Source organism: Pygoscelis adeliae, unplaced genomic scaffold, assembly GCF_000699105.1.
Source record: "Pygoscelis adeliae isolate BGI_AS28 unplaced genomic scaffold, ASM69910v1 Scaffold4, whole genome shotgun sequence".
NCBI classification, from domain to species: domain Eukaryota; kingdom Metazoa; phylum Chordata; class Aves; order Sphenisciformes; family Spheniscidae; genus Pygoscelis; species Pygoscelis adeliae.
In genome coordinates this window covers 1,079,866-1,098,097 of record NW_008824986.1, presented here as the reverse complement: position 1 = coordinate 1,098,097, position 18,232 = coordinate 1,079,866, and the positions used below count along the sequence as shown (strand labels likewise).

The 18,232-nt window shown below is 48.2% G+C and overlaps 1 protein-coding gene across 1 annotated transcript in view; it reads right to left on the bottom strand.

Annotated features, from left to right (window-relative positions):
- CDH23 (cadherin-related 23) overlaps nt 1-18,232 on the bottom strand; it is a 211,058-nt gene that overhangs the window by 151,681 nt on the left and 41,145 nt on the right. Inside the window, exons 4-6 of the mRNA XM_009325979.1 lie at nt 15,388-15,530; nt 12,080-12,127; nt 11,749-11,841 (exon numbers count right to left, since the gene is read on the bottom strand). Of these exons, the coding sequence (XP_009324254.1) occupies nt 11,749-11,841; nt 12,080-12,127; nt 15,388-15,530 (284 nt within the window). The remainder of the gene's footprint in view (nt 1-11,748; nt 11,842-12,079; nt 12,128-15,387; nt 15,531-18,232) is intronic.

The window sequence follows — 18,232 nt, the reverse complement described above, 5'->3', positions numbered from 1 at the left end:
AAAGATATTTAACAGAACTGGCCCCAAACCTGAGCCCTGGGGAACACCGCTCGTGACCGGCCACCAACTGGATTGAACTCCATTCACCACAACTCTTTGGGCCCAGCCGTCCAGCCAGTTTTTTACCTAGTGAAGAGCACGCCCGTCCAAGCCATGAGCAGCCAGCTTCTCTAGGAGGATGCTGTGGGGAACAGTGTCAAAGGCTTTACTAAAGCCTAAGTAGACAACATCCACAACCTTTCCCTCATCCACTAGGTGGGTCACCTTGTCATAGAAGGAGATCAAGTTAGTCAAGCAGGACCTGCCTTAGGAGATGCAAACTTGCTGAAAAAGTACCATTTGCCCTGCAGAAAGGGGTAGGTCTTGTGTTAAAGGCCCTCAGAAATGAGGTCATCAAGGAAAAGCCTTGCAGAGAAGGCCCCCTGTTATATCTGGTGGGATACCAGGCTGGCCCATCCATGTTAGGAGGATCCAGGCTTGCAGCTTTCTCCCAGCCCATCCCCTGAAGCTCACGCAGCACTCAGACCTGAGCAGGAGTTGGCACACAAGGTAGATGTGCTGAGAGGCAATGCTGGAGCTATGCCCCACAGGGCAGAGGCAACCCCACCTGCATGACACCTGGACTTTAGCCCCAACGCCCATTTCCCTGCTGACTGCAAGGACTGGGGTGAACTGCAGTGCTGTGGTCCTCGGGGGCTCGTACCAGAAGAAACAGCCTCTTTGCAAAATTTCCTTCCCTAAACGCAGAAGTTATATATAGGAAAACAAAATATCCACCTGTCCTGCTATTTCACCAACCAGCTGAAAACCCCTGCGATGCTTCACAGGCCATCAGCTAACCACTGCAGCAGAACAGCTTTATGCTTTAACCCTCTCAGCCCACCTTAAAGGCGAGGCACAGGCCGCGCATCTCAGAGAGGGCAGCATTTGCTCATGGGAGGCTGAGAAATCTGTACACGCACATCTGGCTGTGTGTTTCCAGCATGTTTAACAGAGTGATTTTCCAAGTGCTAGCTCGGTTAGTTTCCTGACCCATGTAGGTTCAGGGTCTTCCAAATCACATGCACAGCAGAAATCATTCCCCATTCAGGTTGCTCATCAAGGTCTGGTTATGGTACGAAGCAGAGGTAGGTCCCCCTTTCTCCAAAGCTCAGAGGGCTGCGCTCTTGACTTAGCTCTAAATAAAGTTTTACTAATTAGTGGAAGATATTTACCTCTTCCACTCTTGGTAATGAACCGAGAAGTGCTAAAAAAACCCCACACCTCAGATGAGCATACCAGCCTATGGGTTACAAACTCCTTTTTTTCCTCCTTAAATACCAGCATGAAGGTAGTGCTGGTGGCCACCCTGGCACAAACAGCCAGACCCCAGGTCATCTAAGCAGGAGGTGCCTTCAAACACGTATGAGCAACTGAGACTCATCACACTCAGGCTTGGCAGGAGGTGGCCGACTTAATTAATATCTCCTCTTCTCCCTTCCCTCCTTCCCATTACCTTTTCAAGTTTGATTTACAATTGCGGGCCAAGCCTGGAAGTGACATATCAACGTGATGAAAACCAAGGCAGGTTTGAAAAACAGGGAGGCTATCAATATAACCATCGCCTGAGCTCGGAGGAGACGGGTGGGTTGTGGCCGAATACACCACGCCTGCACCCCAGCGAGACCCCCTAGGCCATGTTGAATAAGCTCAGACCCTGGAAAGAGAGGGACAAGCAAATACTGTCCCACACAGGGCGACAACCACCAGCTCTCTCCTTTCACCCATGCACCTCTTCACATTTTACTTAATTATTTGGAGATGTACCATATTAGGACACGGAGCTGGCTTGCACAGCTATTTATCGAGACCCTTTGCATGCATGTGCAAGCGCGTGTGTGCACAAAACTGCCTTGCAAGCTGCTCATGCTGAAAAAGAGCAGAGCCTGACATTTGGAGAGCAAGGCAGAGCGGCAGAAACGCAGCAGGAGTCAGGAAAGGGGTGGCGGGGAAGCAAGAAACCCGCAAAAATAAGGTATTCAGAAATCTCATTTACTGCACATTTGCTCAGTTCTGCTCCTCAGAAGGGAGCAGGACTGATGGTAATATTGCAGCGGTGGAGATGATCTCCATAGATGATCAGCAGTTCAGCATCACGCTGCCCCCGAGCCAAGCCTTCCCACACAACACAAGCTGTCTGAACCCACATCCACCTGGATTTGGTTTTCATCCTCATTTAGAAAAAAAAAATGCTTTTCAAATCTCTTGTAAAACAAATGCTGTAAATTAAAAACTTACTTTTTTTTCCTTGAGACAAAATTGCTTTGAACCCTATATTCAGTTTTCCTGCTCTCTTCATTGCTCACATTGGCAAAATAAATCAACCACATTTTAAGTTTCAACAGCAATTAATGGTCAAAATTAAGCAATGGCTGCCTAACACTGATTGAAACTTCTTCCTAGATCAAATTTCTCCCATTTGTAATGAAAATAGTTTGAAACTGATACAAACAGTTCAGTTCACACATAAATATTTAAAAAATAGAAAGACTGATTTAGTGTATTATTTTTTCACAAAGTATGACCAGCAGGAGAAAGCTTATTATACATGACTGTCACTGACACATTACAAACTAATAAAACACAAAATGCAATTCTGAAAAAGAAATTGGAATGAATCTATTGCAAGAGTGATTTTTATTGTTCTTTTGAAACGCTATTTCTGCCTAGTTTTGCTGTCAAAATGGCAACATTTTTCCTAAATATTTCCATCTTAATTAAAACCGGCATTTTTCAATAAATTTTTCAATGCTTTGGCAAGACTATTCTGCCAGGTCTAGCTTCACCTTCCCTAGCTGCACTGAGCAAGGATGCTAACATGTGCCCACCTTGCAGGTCTGCTGCTGAGCTCAACTATTTCAGGATGAAAAGAGCCCATACCCTAAAATGGCAGTGGCTGGGGCACCATCCGCTAGCATGGTGCATTTCTGTATGACCTTAATCATGCCTTAATTTAGGCGGCACAATTGAAAAAGGAGCCCGAAAGAACAAACTGCATGATTATGCGGGTAAGAAGAGTTCACTTACAGTGGAATCGCTTTTAATGAAGACTTTTTTGTTGTCTTGCAGTTGCTACCCCCACGCTGCCTTTGCAGCCTGAAAGCGTTAATAAACATTTCTATGGCCAGGCACGCTCCCGCTGCCCACTTAAAAGATGATGTACAGAGAGGGAGGTAAACAAAACAGGGACGCAAAGGGAGGGGATGCGGCTTTTGTTGGCTGGCACGCGATAAGAAGTTACGTCCCAGGCTTCTGGGCGAATATCATAACCAGAGGAAAGAAAGATAAAAGAAAACTAATTGCTAGCAGGTCACATTCATTAGCTCCTCGCTCCTCTGCCCATTTCTGGCAGCAGAGAGCCCTTCCTCCTGACGGGGACAAGGAAGAGACCTTGAAGCCATCTGCTGCCCAGATGTGTAAGTGTAATTATACTGAAAGGGCTGGGCTCGAACGCCCCACATGGGCGCTTCCAGTCCCCTGGAAAAGAGCAGCCTTTCAGCCCAAACCTAAATTGTTCCTGCAGCAAGAGATGCTGCAGGACCACAAGCCACCACCTCTGCTCCTGAGGAAGGGTACCCAGTCTGAGCAACCCGATCACTTGCTGCCAGTGGGGCCGAGGGGATCCCGAGGAGCCATCATCACTTGGTGTCAGCCATCCTGAGCTCAGACATCGTCCTGACCTTGGGGATGGGTCTGGGATGGACACCCACAATAAACTCAGAGCTTTGAAAATCAGCAAGGGACGGGCATGTATCGGGTCTCAGTACACACATGAGGAAACTGCTACAGAGCGCCCAAGAGCATGCCTGTGTCCTGGGGCTGCTCAGGAGCTCAGCGAGCGAGGATCTTTTTCCTTGTCCCCATTTCTTCCAAGAGGAATGATTACTGATGTGTCTAAGTTACCTCTCTCCTCTTTGTCTGGGTGCTCCTTGCTTGCAGAATGCTTCTGTATACTTTTTCTCTTGCTCTGCCCCAAGATTATTTCTTTGGCTCTGGGAGTCTTATTTTCCCAGCACAACAGTTCCTCCACGGAGACACCGAATTGCTTGCTGCCTCACGCTAGCTTTCCTTTTGCCTCTAAATCTGCTGCTTTCTCCCCTTTCTGCTTTCCCTTGTCCCTTTCATCTACTCCAGCATTACACTGGTCAGAACAGCACGACTATTTCTAATTTTCAGGCTGCCCCCCCTCCTTGCTGCAGTATCCTTCCAGAAAGAGCCCAAGTTTTGCCTGATGGAAATGACTGTTATCTCCAGGACACTTTACACATTACTTCCACGCCATTTGGAGTTTTCCGCCCCAGTAGTTTCTGTTGCGTCTCTCATTTCGCTCCTCGGGCATGTGTTTTAAAGGACTAGGGTCTCCAATTCACCAGTGAAGCCAGACAAGTGACAGGACTGCCAGAGGCGGAGACTTTCTTTCTCCCTAGGATATCAGGACATCACTCAAGACCCTTTGACGTTCTCCATCTGGCGTCACAGTATACGCATCAGCAATAATGACAAAAACTTGCACACAGATGACCTACAGAGGGAAGGTTGCTTCCAGGTCTGAGCACCTGCTTCATCACACAATGGCTTTCCCTGTGCAAGGAACGGAGAGACCTCCACGAGCCTCCCAGCCCCGTGCAGCCCCCTGTACCTAAACCACGCCACTCAAATCCTCCATGTCTTATCATACAGATGCAGCATGACTCTTTAATAAGCACCTCACCCCTTGAAAAGAGAAGTTTCTACATAAATCCCACGGACATCTCCGATGTCGGCTGTGCAAAGCCTGTAGCCCAAACTCAATGCACTGCAGCCTGTTTCTAAGCGCCTTTCATTGGTGCTGGCACAAAAGAGCAGGGAAAAGATGGCAGCTGCCGCCTGGTGTGTTTCCAAGCTCTTGCCCGAAGGAACCACCAGCATCTGAAAGCCAGAATGAATGCCCAAGACAGTACCTGAACTTCCCGGCACTTAAACAGCCCATTTATGTTTTGCTTGCATGTGGAAAGCGGGGATCTTTATGAATATTTACAAACTCGCCCGAGAGCTAAACGTACCCAGCATGCCAACACACATGGCATACCACCCATCAGACTAAGCTCAGCCTGATGACTTGTGCATTATTCACATCCCTCAGTCCCTATCCCTGCTTGCAACTTTCTCAGCTGCCCTTCTTTTCTGCTCTTCCATGCCAGTGCAAGCCAGGAGATGGTCACTCACATAGCCTCTTGATTACTGATGAAAAAGGGCGTCCCACGGCACTGCTGGCAAAATCTTGACTTGGCAATTTTCTCCATGTAAAGATACGTTTTAACATTCAATCTTCCCAAGCAATATAGAAATAGCCCCATCCTGGCAGGTCATGCAGGCTGGGGTTGAGAGAGGAGGGGAGAAGGCATGATTTCTTTGAGGGATATTATATTCTACCTAGTGATTACAGAGCAGATGAAACCCTCTCAAAGGGATTATCTCATCCAGCTAAGAGATGGCTTTTTAATAGATGGACAGTACATCTGCACTTAAGACTGTTGAAGGGAAGGCACGCCCCTCACAATGTGTCTCTGCTTCCATGAGTTTGCTGGACAGAGTTGGAAAGTAATTAAAGGTTGCTCAAAAATTTTTAAAATATATATATCTGGAAAGGAGAAACATCAGAACAAACACATGGTGACCAGTTCTGTGAAGCCAGAGAGATGGTATGAAGATCTAACCTGTTATTTTATCAGCCAACTATTCCCTCAGGGCTGAGAGAGGCTGGCTTTGAAACCCAGCAGCAATAAACACAATTAAAAATGAGGATGCCCAGGCAGTTTGGTAAATGTTTCACCTGCTGCAGATTATCACCACATACCTGTGCAACGGAGACCCTCTTGCTGTGGTGAGCACCACTCGAAGCCTCACCTCCCACTTCTCCAACAGGCACTGGACCCTCAGTCCCCAGCACTGGCCGTGCCGGTGGGATGCCAGGGCGGAGGGGAGGGGGAGATGCCTGCCTACCCAGGAAAGAGAACAGACTTGCTTCCGGCCAATCGTGTTTAATGAACACAGCTTGAATAATTCACTATTTTTTTGTCACCTCTCTGGGAAGTTTTTTAAAACAAAAAAACCCCCACACCATAAATAAATAAATAAATAAAATTGCACACGAAGTGCTGCAGAGGAGTTTGATATGCTTGCAAATTTTGTGTGCGCAAAGGTGGTGGAAGGAGGGGAAGGCCAGATTTGGTGGATAAGTTATTAATCATAAATAATTTGTGCAGTTCTAAAATCCACACAGAAGCATAAGGGCAGGGAGAGAAGGAAAACAGTGAGCAGCTAGAAAGGGGGAAAAAAAAAAAAACCAAGAAAAGAAAGAAACAAGGAAGGAAAGCAGCCAGCAATGATTATAGGCCATTTTGCAACGTGGCAGGAACATCTTTCTTATCAGTTCTGTTATCATCTCCTTCAATTTAAAGGCTCTTTATTTAAAGGGGGTGTGTGTGTGTGTGTGTGAACCAAACAAACCCAAAAGGTGTCTGGGAGTGTGCAAGGGAATGGCTAATGGGGCTGAAGTGGGAGCTCACGCTCATTGTGGCTGCTTCGTATGCGCAGCATCAGGCCTCGGAGCCATCGCAATAGAATTATATGAGCCCCTGAAGACTCCCGGGCAGGATGGCAGGGAAACTGATGTAATTACTGACATTATTACCATTAAAGCAAAATAATAATTTTAATTACAGCTAGGGCTTTTGGGGCTTTCTCTGATCCTCCCTGCCCCTGCTCACCGTCTAGCATGGTCTGGTTCTGGGCTGTGTAAAGGGATGGGGCAGCGATGGTCCCCCCTCTTTCTCTCCCCCTCCCCGCCAAACACCTTTCTGCACAATTAAAAATAAAAAATCATAAAAGCCACTGTTTCAACTACATCACCATATTAAGGATGGAAACAGTGACCAGCAGCTTGCGAAGGCTCAATCCCAAAGGCTACTCCCCAAGCAGAAGGGACTGCTGTCAATGGTAAGTGCCTGCCTGCCTCCCAATTAAAAGAAATTGGTAAATCAGGGCTGAGTTCAGGAGATGCGACACCTGCAAGCTGGACTGTAGTTGCCTAGCCAATACTGTGTGCTGCCCAGAAACTTTCTTTTCTATTTTTAAACTCATTTCCCACAGCCCTGCCTCTTACTGGCGTTTGCTTGAACTCAAGACAAGATAAGGACATTCCCAACACGGATGGCTGCAGTTATAGATGCAGTGGGTGCCTTTTGAAAACAGAGCCCCGTTATAATTAATATCTCCTGTCAAGTTACAGATACTTTTTTGTGGTGCAACTGTCATCTCATGAATGGCTGGGGTGTTAAACGGCAGTCTGACACAGAGCCTGGCTGAGGACAGCTTTTTGCTGGAAGATGTAACCCAATAATACATACTACTTTATAAATCACTCAGTTCGTTAACTGTAACAGGAGGAGTGAGGTGGGGAGAATACTGAAGAAGAAAACCCCACTGGAATCCTCCTGAGGGAACGTTCAGCAAAGAAACCAACAATTAAGTGACCTTTCTGCCAACACGTGAAGACTGATGATGCTCCAGGGCCAAGAGAAGCCATGGACGCTTTGAACTTGATCAGCAGGCTCAGGATGTTGGAAGGTTACAGGGGAAAACAGCTCTTCACGAGAAGGTACTAGACTTGCTTACCACACCACACAACAGCCTCAATGTTTGAATAACCTCTGCAGGACCCAAGATGTGGTCCTGTAGCCAGTGTAGCACCTGGAAGTAGCAGATGCAGAAGAGAGATTTGCAGACCCATGCCTTTTAAGCATAAGCTTAAAGAATGTTCATTTCAAAGGCAAATGGAGGGCTGCATGCCCCAGAAGGTCTCATGCTTGGAAGCTGGGACAGGAAAGCCTAGTAGGCACCTATGGGAACAGCCCACCCTGATCCCAAAACCATACCAGGTACCACAAAACCAACATGGGGGCTTGGCTCCACTTCACTTGTTCGCTTCATGTAAACCCGTTGAACCGTGACAATCCAACAAAACTGAGTTTCCTACAGATCCAGTCAAATGGAAAAACAGATTAGATAAAGCAGATCAGGCTTGTCAGAAACCAAGGCGTCGCCACAACAGCCTGCCACGGGCTCAGCAATATATCTTTCCCGATTTAAAAGCCAAACCCTGAGACTCCCAGAAACACGGTACCCTGGAGCTGGGTGAGGATAAAAAAGAGTGTGGGCAAGAGGTGAAGTGCAAGGGATGCATCCAAGAGGAGAACAAACCCTGAAGGTCAGAGTAGCAAGCACATGAGCAGCTAACTAATGTACTACAGCAGCACCACAGGGCACAGACACAGGCACACACGTCCTAGCAAACTGGAAAGCCATAAAAGTCTATTATAGCAAATCAAACAGCAGTCAGCGTGACAGCCATTAGCCTGAAATGAATACACAAGAACTTAATGAGCTCTGTCGAGGCCAGCTTGGTGAATTAAGTTGCCAATTCTAGCAGGATTCCCCTTTTCTTTACAGACTTGAAAGCATCTGCACCGCCTCGTTGCCTTTTGACAAGCAAATCACGGGGCGCCCTTGCCCAGACGGGACGGACGATTACGCTGGAGAAACGTCCCTCTCCCGACAGACGGGCCCTTGCTCAGCTATTCCAGGCAGGTGCCAGGGATGCGATTAAGACATGATGAGCGCAGAGTACCAGTGGTATCAGCCTGACACATGAGCGATCCCTGGTCTGGGTATTTGGAGCTGCTGTGATGTGAAGGAGCTCACAGTTAAACTGGGCATCCTCTCCCCCCTCCCCATGCTAGAGAGGAATCGCAGTCCGCAGCCCATGCCCAAATAAATTCCCATTCTTGAATAAAGCAGACTGCGTAAAACACCGGGATGGGTATTTAGAGGCAGTATTGTTTTTAAAGGTCAGTTTACTTCATGTTCCATTTATTTATGCACACTCTTCTTTTGACTTTCCTAGTGCCACACAATAGCAGTGAGGTTTAAATAGCCTTTCTGTTGCTGCTCCATTAGCTAGGACAACTGCAAATCGATACACCCATTTATCTCAAAATTAAAAAGAGAAAAACCCTCATTAGCTGCCAATTCTGCACAGAGCCAGCCTATGCAAAGCCGCACTAGCACTTCTGCTAGCCTATTCTCCATCCCCAAGCTCCAGTCCCTGTTTATTCATTAGCTATAGGCCCTTCAGCTTGGGCTGGGTGGTCTTTGAGACAGAATTTGCTACCCATGCCCTCGCTGTTCACCCTGGCCTGAGCTGTCTGGAGCATGGGGGTGACCTGGGGATGCTGACATCCCCTACCATGACTGGCTCCCCAGCCTCAGCAGCATTCAAGGTGTCCCCTGGCTCTGGGGGGGCCTCAGCTTCTGAAGGTACATCTCCATGCCACATCACCTCCAGCTTCAAGCACTTGTGGACAAGCAACAGGGACAACCCATGGCCCAGCAAAGCTCTCAAAGCAAAAGGGCATCTCCTCCTTGAGAGCTGTGCCAGCACACACACAGTAAATTCACTGCTCACATCTCCCATGGACCATAGTCCTTGGAGCGTCCTCCTTAGGTGGTAGGACTCCATCCCTTGCTTTCACAGTGCCTGACAAGGAAACACTATCTCCCCAGCAGAAGAACAGAAGTGCCTCCAGGATGCTGGCTAAGCAACGAGTTTGTGGCTCATTACCTCTGATCAATGCCCTTGGTTAAAGATCATGGATAGAAACTGGCACATGATGCCTTACAATTAGATTAGATCACCCTCCAGAAAAGCACAGCTATGAAGGCCAAGTGGCAGAGCAGGTGTACTGGGGGAAGCACCATGCTTGCTATGCCCCAAACAATCAGACGGTCCTGGAAATCCCTCCCAGCAAAACCCCAGCTCATGTGCAAAGCAGCGTGACATGCGAGAGGGAGGCTCTGGGGTTCAGGCTCTTCTTTTATTTAGTTTTTGTCCAGATCACCTGCCCGCAGTTCCCTTTCCTCAGCCAGCCTTAATTTTGCAAACCAACACTGGACCTTTGCCCTCCCTCCTCCCCAGGCTTGACGCAGGTTAAGGTCGGAAATCTGGAAGGCTTAAGATTTGCAATATCGGCTCTTAGAGCAGAAGTGACAAGCAAGAGGAGATATGGCACAGCTGCTCCAGGTATACAAACATCAGGGCTTAACACAGCACCAGTTCCCAGGGGAGACACTGAAATCCACTTTCCTTCTCTTCACATGGAGAAGGGAGTCCTCTGTACCAGGTGCTGTAAATAGCAAAACCAGAGGTAAATCTGAGGGCAGGGAAGAGGAGATTATTCTTCTTCAGTCCTACTGACATCCCTTTTGCTTTGCAGACCTCTACAGACAGCGCCACCAGGAGGAACGGTAGCAAGGCAAGACAGCCGCCCATCAGCTTCCAGAGGCCCGAGCAGAAAGGCGAGAGCGAGGAGCTGCACGTGCAGCTTTTGCCAAGTCATTTCTGCACCGTTTGTGCTTTAAAGAGGAGAAGAAATGACTCTGACCCAGTGTCATTCTCAAAGGGAGGTTTCAGATGACTTGGCGCAGACGAGACTAAAACTCCCGGCTCATACATCACAAGCAACCTAATGAAGAAACCTCATCCTCCCAGCAGAGGGACAGGGAAAGATCAAAGCCCAGCATGGCAGGGCGTCAGCAGTCAGCATATTAAATAAACCATTGTAACACAATCGTTTGCAGCTCTCAATTACCGAAGACTGCTTGATTTCACACACAGATGCACACTTGACCTCATCCACACCCCAAGGCATGCTCTGGGAAAAATGGGCTCTGCCCTGGCACCATGGTGCAAGAGGGAGAGGTTTCCTCCACTGGAGGATGTGAAATGCCCTACTAATCCCCTATTTCAAATATAATAACCTGACCTTATCCTCCTAGCACCAGAAACCACCTTTCACTCCACATCTTTAAAGTCTACATTCACATCAGATCTGTAAGTTCCTGGTGTATTTCTGCCAAGCTGAGGTCTAGGTGCAGAAGCTCTCCCTGATGGTATGACTAGGTGTCACCTCCTTTGCAATGGCCAGCACAGAGAGAGCGCAGCAGAAGGTTGTGGAAAGTCTGTCCTTGGAGATATTCAACACTTGGCTGGATAAAGCCCTTAGCAACCTGATCTAACATGAAAATTCTCTCTGCTTTAGCAGGAGCTTAGGCCAGATGATCTTCTGTGGTCACTTTGTCCCTACTTTATTCCTAGGACATCATGGGACAAGTTCTGCCAAGGAGGTGTTAAAGGAAACCACTAGCAAGGGCAGAAACCTTCGGGTGGGACTCTGCCAGAAATCAGGTGTTTGGAGAAATATTTAGTCCTGCCCCAGGTCACCTCTGTGACAAGAGCTGCACATCCCCCCTGGCTCAAAGGAAGAGAAAAAGAAACAGATTCCCATTTACAGCTGTCTTCAAACTTTACATTTGTCATGGGAAAGACGTCACCGAGGCTGCAAAGGCTCTAAGTTCCAAACCTTCTCTTCCACCTGCGTTCCCCCAACACCCAAAATGCCATCACTTTGCTTCTGCCCATTTTCAGGCAACAATAACTTCCACAGGTTTAATCCTCCCCCCAACAGCAGTGAGGGTCCAGGGCAGGAGGACAGTCCCGTACTTTGGTGGCCTTCAGGCAGCCAGCTCTGCAGCAGCAACCAGGCAGCAAGCGTGGGCACCGAGGGAAGAGCCAGAAGCCAGGCTGCGTAGAGAGGCTGTGACAATCCCTACCTCTGGGATGCGAACGCTGTAGGGCTGGTTGTGGAACCGTGGGGCGTTGTCATTCACGTCTCCGACTTGGATGTTGACCGTCCCTTTGATCACCTACGGCCACAAGGATAATGACAGGGAGTGGGTGTCAGCCTTATGCATGGATTTAAAACCTAAAGCAAGCTTGTGGCTGCTTTTTCTGGCTTGGGCTTTTGGCAAGTGATGGCCAGGGGTGGTCTCGCTCCCCAGACTCCCCCTGGTACGATACAGAATGTCCCCCGGCAACTCACGCTCATCCTCCCTGCTCCCCTCCTCCCGTGCCACAGACCATGAAATGAGAAGTCACACTTACCCCTTGGCTGTCACTGACAGAAAATTCAACCGTGAATTCTGACTTAGTCTGAAAGGGAAGGAGGAGAAAAACATATAATTAAAGATTCTGTAGTGTTTATCTGCAGATAGCAGGCTTGGGACTTTTAGCCAATATTATTACATGCAAAATGCTTTCAGGACCTTCAAGAAGAGAAGGGGTGCTTGAGTGCAATTACCTATGTTGAGTATAAAAAGCTGAGAAATATTAATGCCAGCAGGGCTCCAGTGTATTTCACAGGCATGGAGAGCCGCTCTGCCCTGGGTCAGGAGGATGTGGGGACTAAGGAACCGACTTCCCGACTAGCAGCCGAGCACTTTAAATAGACAACTAGGCTAAAGTAGATGAGAGGAGCCCTCTGTTTAACCTTCTGCGGTGTGCCAGCAAGCCCCAGCTCTCTTTGCATGCCCGCCCAGTCCAGGCGGAGAAAAGCAGTTTTCCACCCACGACGTACTGTGTGACCTAGCACCATCTCCGACTGCAAGATACAGGGACGATGCGAAAAGAGAAGAAAGTCCAAAGAAGAAGCTGTGTAATTAGCTTTTGTTCGAGATGACAATACAACACAGTCTCACTGAGGACATCTAAATCTTGCTGCTGCTTTCCCAACTTACCTGCCATGCAGCAGTTCTTGGGATATCACATAGCTGGGAACACTGGGATAAAGCCCAGGGTCTGTAGTAAGAACTGGCTGAAATCCCATAAGCCCATTCAAAAAAAATGCCTGTGCAGTCCTCTCTGCCCCTTATTGCTTTAACTAAATTAACAGCTTGGTCTTAAATGGCAATATATTAAAGTCACTGGTGCTGGGTTGAGGGACAAGCGGGGAAGAAGGAATTATTTTGGTGTCAGGGCAGGAGGATATTGCTAGTGGAGGCAGACCTTCTCTTCCCGATCTTTCTTTTCCACCAGCGATTTTTTTGCACTTTTTTTACCGAGAAATCAGGCAGGGATAGACAGCAGGACTTGGGCCACCACACCTGTCTGGTACCTGGGCACCGTCAGGTGTTTTGGTTCCCCCAGTCCCAGCAATCCCTTCCTCCTCCAGCATCCCTTCCCACCCCTAGTGCCCCTGCCCTGCCTGAGCACAGTGACAGCATCGTGCAGGAAAGGCTGGAAAGCAAGCTTGAAATGGTTCTCTGTGCTGCAGATTTGGTTGATTTATTCCTAATAAGATCAGCTCAGGGACAGGCAGCAGCCACTGGTGCCCAGACCAGGAGCTCTGCTTGCACCAGGGTAGCAGGTTCATCTTGAAGAAGGGTTTGGGGAACAGCTTACCATAGCATGTCCCCTCCTGCCCCCACATCTGTCCTCCCTCAGATCCCCCATCCAAACAGCTGAGGAATTAAACCTGAGAAAGCCTTTCCTAGCTCCTGCCTCGGGGCAATGCTTGCAGGCAGAACAAAGAGCTGAAATATGAATGGAGAGGAGAGCCTCTGCTCCTTGTGACATCCCACCCTGCTGTGCCAGCATCTTTCACCCCCCGTTTCCCCCCTACCCATCAGTGCCACCACGAGGGACAAAGCAGTAGGGAAGAAAGGAAAAACAGGAGAGAAGAAACAACCTGTTGAGCATTTAATTTTAAAAACTTGATAAAATAATCAAAGAAAGCTGCCACATGCTAATTTGTCTCCACCCTTCATTTTAGCACATACTTATTTTTAGACTTGGGGTTTGTCTTTTTTCTTTTTTTTTTTTTTAAAACCTGTTTTCCTTCTAATCTTTGTGGGAGTGAAAAAAATCTTTTAAAAATTGTTTTGCCTCTATACATTCACTCCTTCCTCTTTTTCTCTATTTTCCCTTTTCCTGCATCGTTTACCTTACTATGAGTCCCTCTCCCTTTTCAAGTCTCTCTCTTTCTCCTCCATTTTACAAGAATTGATCTCTTGCTTTTCTTTCCCCACCACTTTTCGCGTATGGCTTTCTCTCCCCGACTTCTTGATTGCATGCATCCAGGCCAGCGTTCTCTGCTCCCAGCATGCTGTCCACCTCCATCCCTTCCCTCTCACACCATCCTGCTTCCTCCACCATACATTGTCATTTACCCCTTTCTCTTATCCATACCACACGTCCATACCAAGCTATGCACGTGTCTGTCTTCACCCTCTTCCATGTATCGCTGACTTTGAGCCCCTGGGATCAGTTGATGGGTGCAGGCTCCTCTCCTGGTTCAGCCTGGCCATGCATGCAAGCTCTGCTCAGCTCCTTCACTTCCCACCCTCCACCAAAAGCCACCTACATCTATTGATCACCCTCCTTGGCTTAAGGCTGTTATCATAAGTATTGGGAAGTGGTAGGCATTTGAATAAGAGAAGATTTATGACTCATGCCAGCAGCTGTTGGCACAGGGAGGCGGAGGGGAGAGGGGTGAAGAAAAATGCTTCATTTTTCCGGAGCCTCGCTCTTAACACTGTGAAATTGGGTTTGCCTTCACCCAGCCTGAGCAGCATCCACGGCCCCGCTCCTTCACATGCCCACATCTGGCTGGCTCTGACCGGGACTGCCAGCACCTGAGGTGTGTTAATGGGTTTTATCTTCACAATGCTGCCGCTGGCAAAAGAAGCACTAAGCAGAGGAGCACAGGGAAATTAAGCATGTTGCCCAAGTTGTATAGTACTGTCCCAGTCTTACCAAGCTCCTGTCCAAGTGCCTGTGCTATCCCTTCCTCCTCGCTCCAGAAATGCGGCAAGGGCCAGGGCAGTTGTAAAACACACACCTGGATGGGATACCCTGTCTTTGCACACCAAAACTACCATTGAAAATAGCGGCGTGAAACAGCTTCGAGACAAGAATCTTGCCAAATTTAGCATCCAGCAGCCTGAATCCACAAGATGATGAAAAGTCACGATGAGATTGAATAAGCAGGGATACCTCACATCTCTTCACACATTGTTTTAAATAGTAAAGGATTTAATTGGAATGTAGGTTTAAAGAAGGAGCCTGTAAATTTCCCTGAATGTATGAGCATCCCGCTCTTTGGTAGATCATCTCCGTTTATTATTTTCTTTACTTTTGAACTCACAGATTTTATTCTGGGATCCAGGAAAACCAACAAGCCAGATCAAACCAAAGCACCCTGCTTACTACCTCTGTCCCCACAGTGATAGGGTGGCTAGGGACAGAGCCCGATGGGGACACATCAGATGCCTGGATTCCTGACTCTGTGGGGGAGCAACACCCAGGCTGCATCTCAGCTGCCACAAAAGCTGGAGAGGCCACCATTTATCCCAGCGGAGACTTTTTTCCCCCTCCCCTCAGTAGAGGATGCTCTCAGCAGAAAGCGGCATCACCTCTCTGTCCAAGGGCTGCCTGAGCCAGACAACACCAGTCACGCTCTCCACTGCGAAGAATCGGCTGGCCTCCTCCCCAACCACTCCGAAGACCAGTGGGTCGTTGTCTAGGTCCCGGGCCAGCAGCTGAGTCACTGAGGAACCTGGGAGAGACGGAGAGAAAAGAAATCATGAGCAAAACAGGACAGAAGGGAAGAAATCCTGAAAATACTTAGGTCTTCTGCCTTCCTCCCTTAAGTCATCCCCAAACTATTTTCCCATGGTGCTACAATGCCTCAGACATTTATACAGCAGCAAGGGGAGTCAAGCTGTGCATGGTCCCACTGTTCTCTCTAACACACATAAATTGTACCACAGCTCCTTTCCTCCCTCACCCTTATCAAGAGAGTCACATTAGCTCAGCAGAAGCATGGCCATCTCAGGCACTAGAGACAGTGGAGGAACCCATGACTCTTCTGGGTAAGCACCTACCAGCCTCCATCACGCTCTCCCCCACCAAGAGGCACCACCAGCAGATACAACATTTCCAGGTTAAAAGCAAACATCCCAAGGCCAAGAGCACAGATGTGAGGCCCACAGGGCCTGGAGCCAGACGCAGACCTAGGGTTTGTTTTAAACACCGCAGCTGTGGCAAGTGCTGGTCTCTGACATAGGTGGAACCAACACATCCAGAGAGCATGAGAGATGCTGGGACAAATCCATCACTATCTTCTACCAAATCATGTTTGAAACCATCTCCTGCAGCATCCTGAATACCCCAGCCAACACAGGCCTTGCTCAACCATCCCTCACGGGCATGCAGTTGCAAATGTCTCTTCCTGACTGCACCCAAGAGGAAACCCAGACCCCCTGAAGTTGCTGCGTGGGAGCCGTGTGTCCTGTTTGTGATCTCCACGCTGCTCCCAGAGCGGGATGACTTCTACTGCTCTGAAAGCAAGGCATGGCCACCACCCTTGGAGCCTCATTTCAGCCCCATAAGAACCTCCTTGGATCATTCTGGGCCTCTCCATGAAACCTCCGAGCACATTCCAAGTCTGCTGTGGTGGGTTGACCATGGCTGGCTACCTGTCACCCACCCAGCTGTTCTCAGTCCCCCCTCAGCAGGACAGGGGAGAAAAATAGGAGGAAAAAAACTGGTAGGTGGAGATAAGGACAGGAAATCCCCTTGGCCACCTGGCCCCAAGGATGGGGGGGGTGGACAACCTCTGTGTGAGCCATCTTTGACAGTACGAGAGTACCCTATGACCCCAAATCATCTGACCAAGGAGAACAGATGCCAAAATTTCATCCATCTGGGAAGAGGAGGGAAGCTCTGGCAGACCGGAGGGCAAATGTGGCAGCACAGCTTGGCAAACAGAGTGACATAGGCAATTACCGACCGATTGGCCTGACATCAATCATGGCGGAAATAACGGAAAAAGCTGATATGAGATTCCATTAATAAAGAATTAAACGATAGGAACGTAATTAATGACAGTCAACATGATTTTATATAAAATAGGCCTTGTCAAACAAACCTGATTTTATTCTTTGATGAGATTACCATTTTGGCAGATAAAGGTAACTGAAGAAATAATAGACTTTTGTAAGGCATTTGATTTAGCACTGCGTGACTTTCTGATTAAAAATTTAGCACTGTACAACATCGACGAAGCACGCTTGAGTGAGGAGCAGCTGTCTGGCAGGTCCCAAGGCCACTGACTGTGGTCAGGAGGACATTCTAGCATGACGTAAAATTGCTCATGGTACAAACTCAGGTGATGGCATGGGAAATAACAGGGAGGACCAAGCAGCCAGGTGAAGCGCTTGGTAATTGGGGCTTGTTTGGTAAAAAATTGGTTTTCATGACCCCGCTCCAAACACCCTTGAAAAAGGCTGGTGGACCATAGCTGCAGAGGAGGGCATTCCAAAACCAGTCAGTCTGGAAGGGCTGGGGGTCCAAGCATGCAAGGAGCTCCTTCCATGCCCTGGCTGGTAGAGCCGTGGTGCAGTCTGGGCACTTGGAGGAGTGACTTTAGGGGTATATAGCCAGTTCTACCAAGAGTGCAATTCTGCAAACTGCTTGGCTGGCCACATTGCCTTCGGGACTGGATGCAAGAGGATGCCATAAACATTCAAGAGCTAGCAAAAATACTTTACACTTAACAAGGGTTTTGAAAGCTTGAACTGCTTCATTTATGACAAAGAAGAGCGAGATGACTCAGGCCATCTCAAGCACATCCATGAAGAAGACAAAATTTAAGACTTAGGATGACTATTCCAGAGCAAGAAAGAACAGCAAGACTCAGTGCCCAAACCTAGATGAATTTCTGTTAGAAGAAGGAATATCAGTTGTTTTAAAAAACAGCAACTACAATTAACCACTGGGGAAAAAAATTCCTTCCACCAACACAGGTGCAAGCAAGTGACGGGTCATGATCAAAGACATTTTGGACAAAGACCTGAAAACAAGAGTCCTTATCCAAACCACTGTGATCGGCCAGTTCATCTGCAATGTTCCTGTCTCTTCAGTGAAGCCGACACTGGAGATACAAAGTGACCCTACACTTTCTCAAATCTCGGAGCCTTGATATGAAACAAGCTACTACCTTCAGCTACATCTGAAGCCATCCTTAGCAAAGGTTTTTTTGCCCCAGGAGACAAGCAAGACTGTGACTGTCCCCATGGCAGTGAAAGCCAGTAACTAGGCCAAGATAAATCCAGGCTCATACCTCTCTATTCTGCCAAATTTAGTGGGAGAAACAGACTTTCGTTGTTTACATCTCATTCAAAAGCCCTAGATCAACAGGGGGGATCATTCCCTGGGGAACTGCAAATATTTCAAACTCTAAAAAGTCTTGGTTGC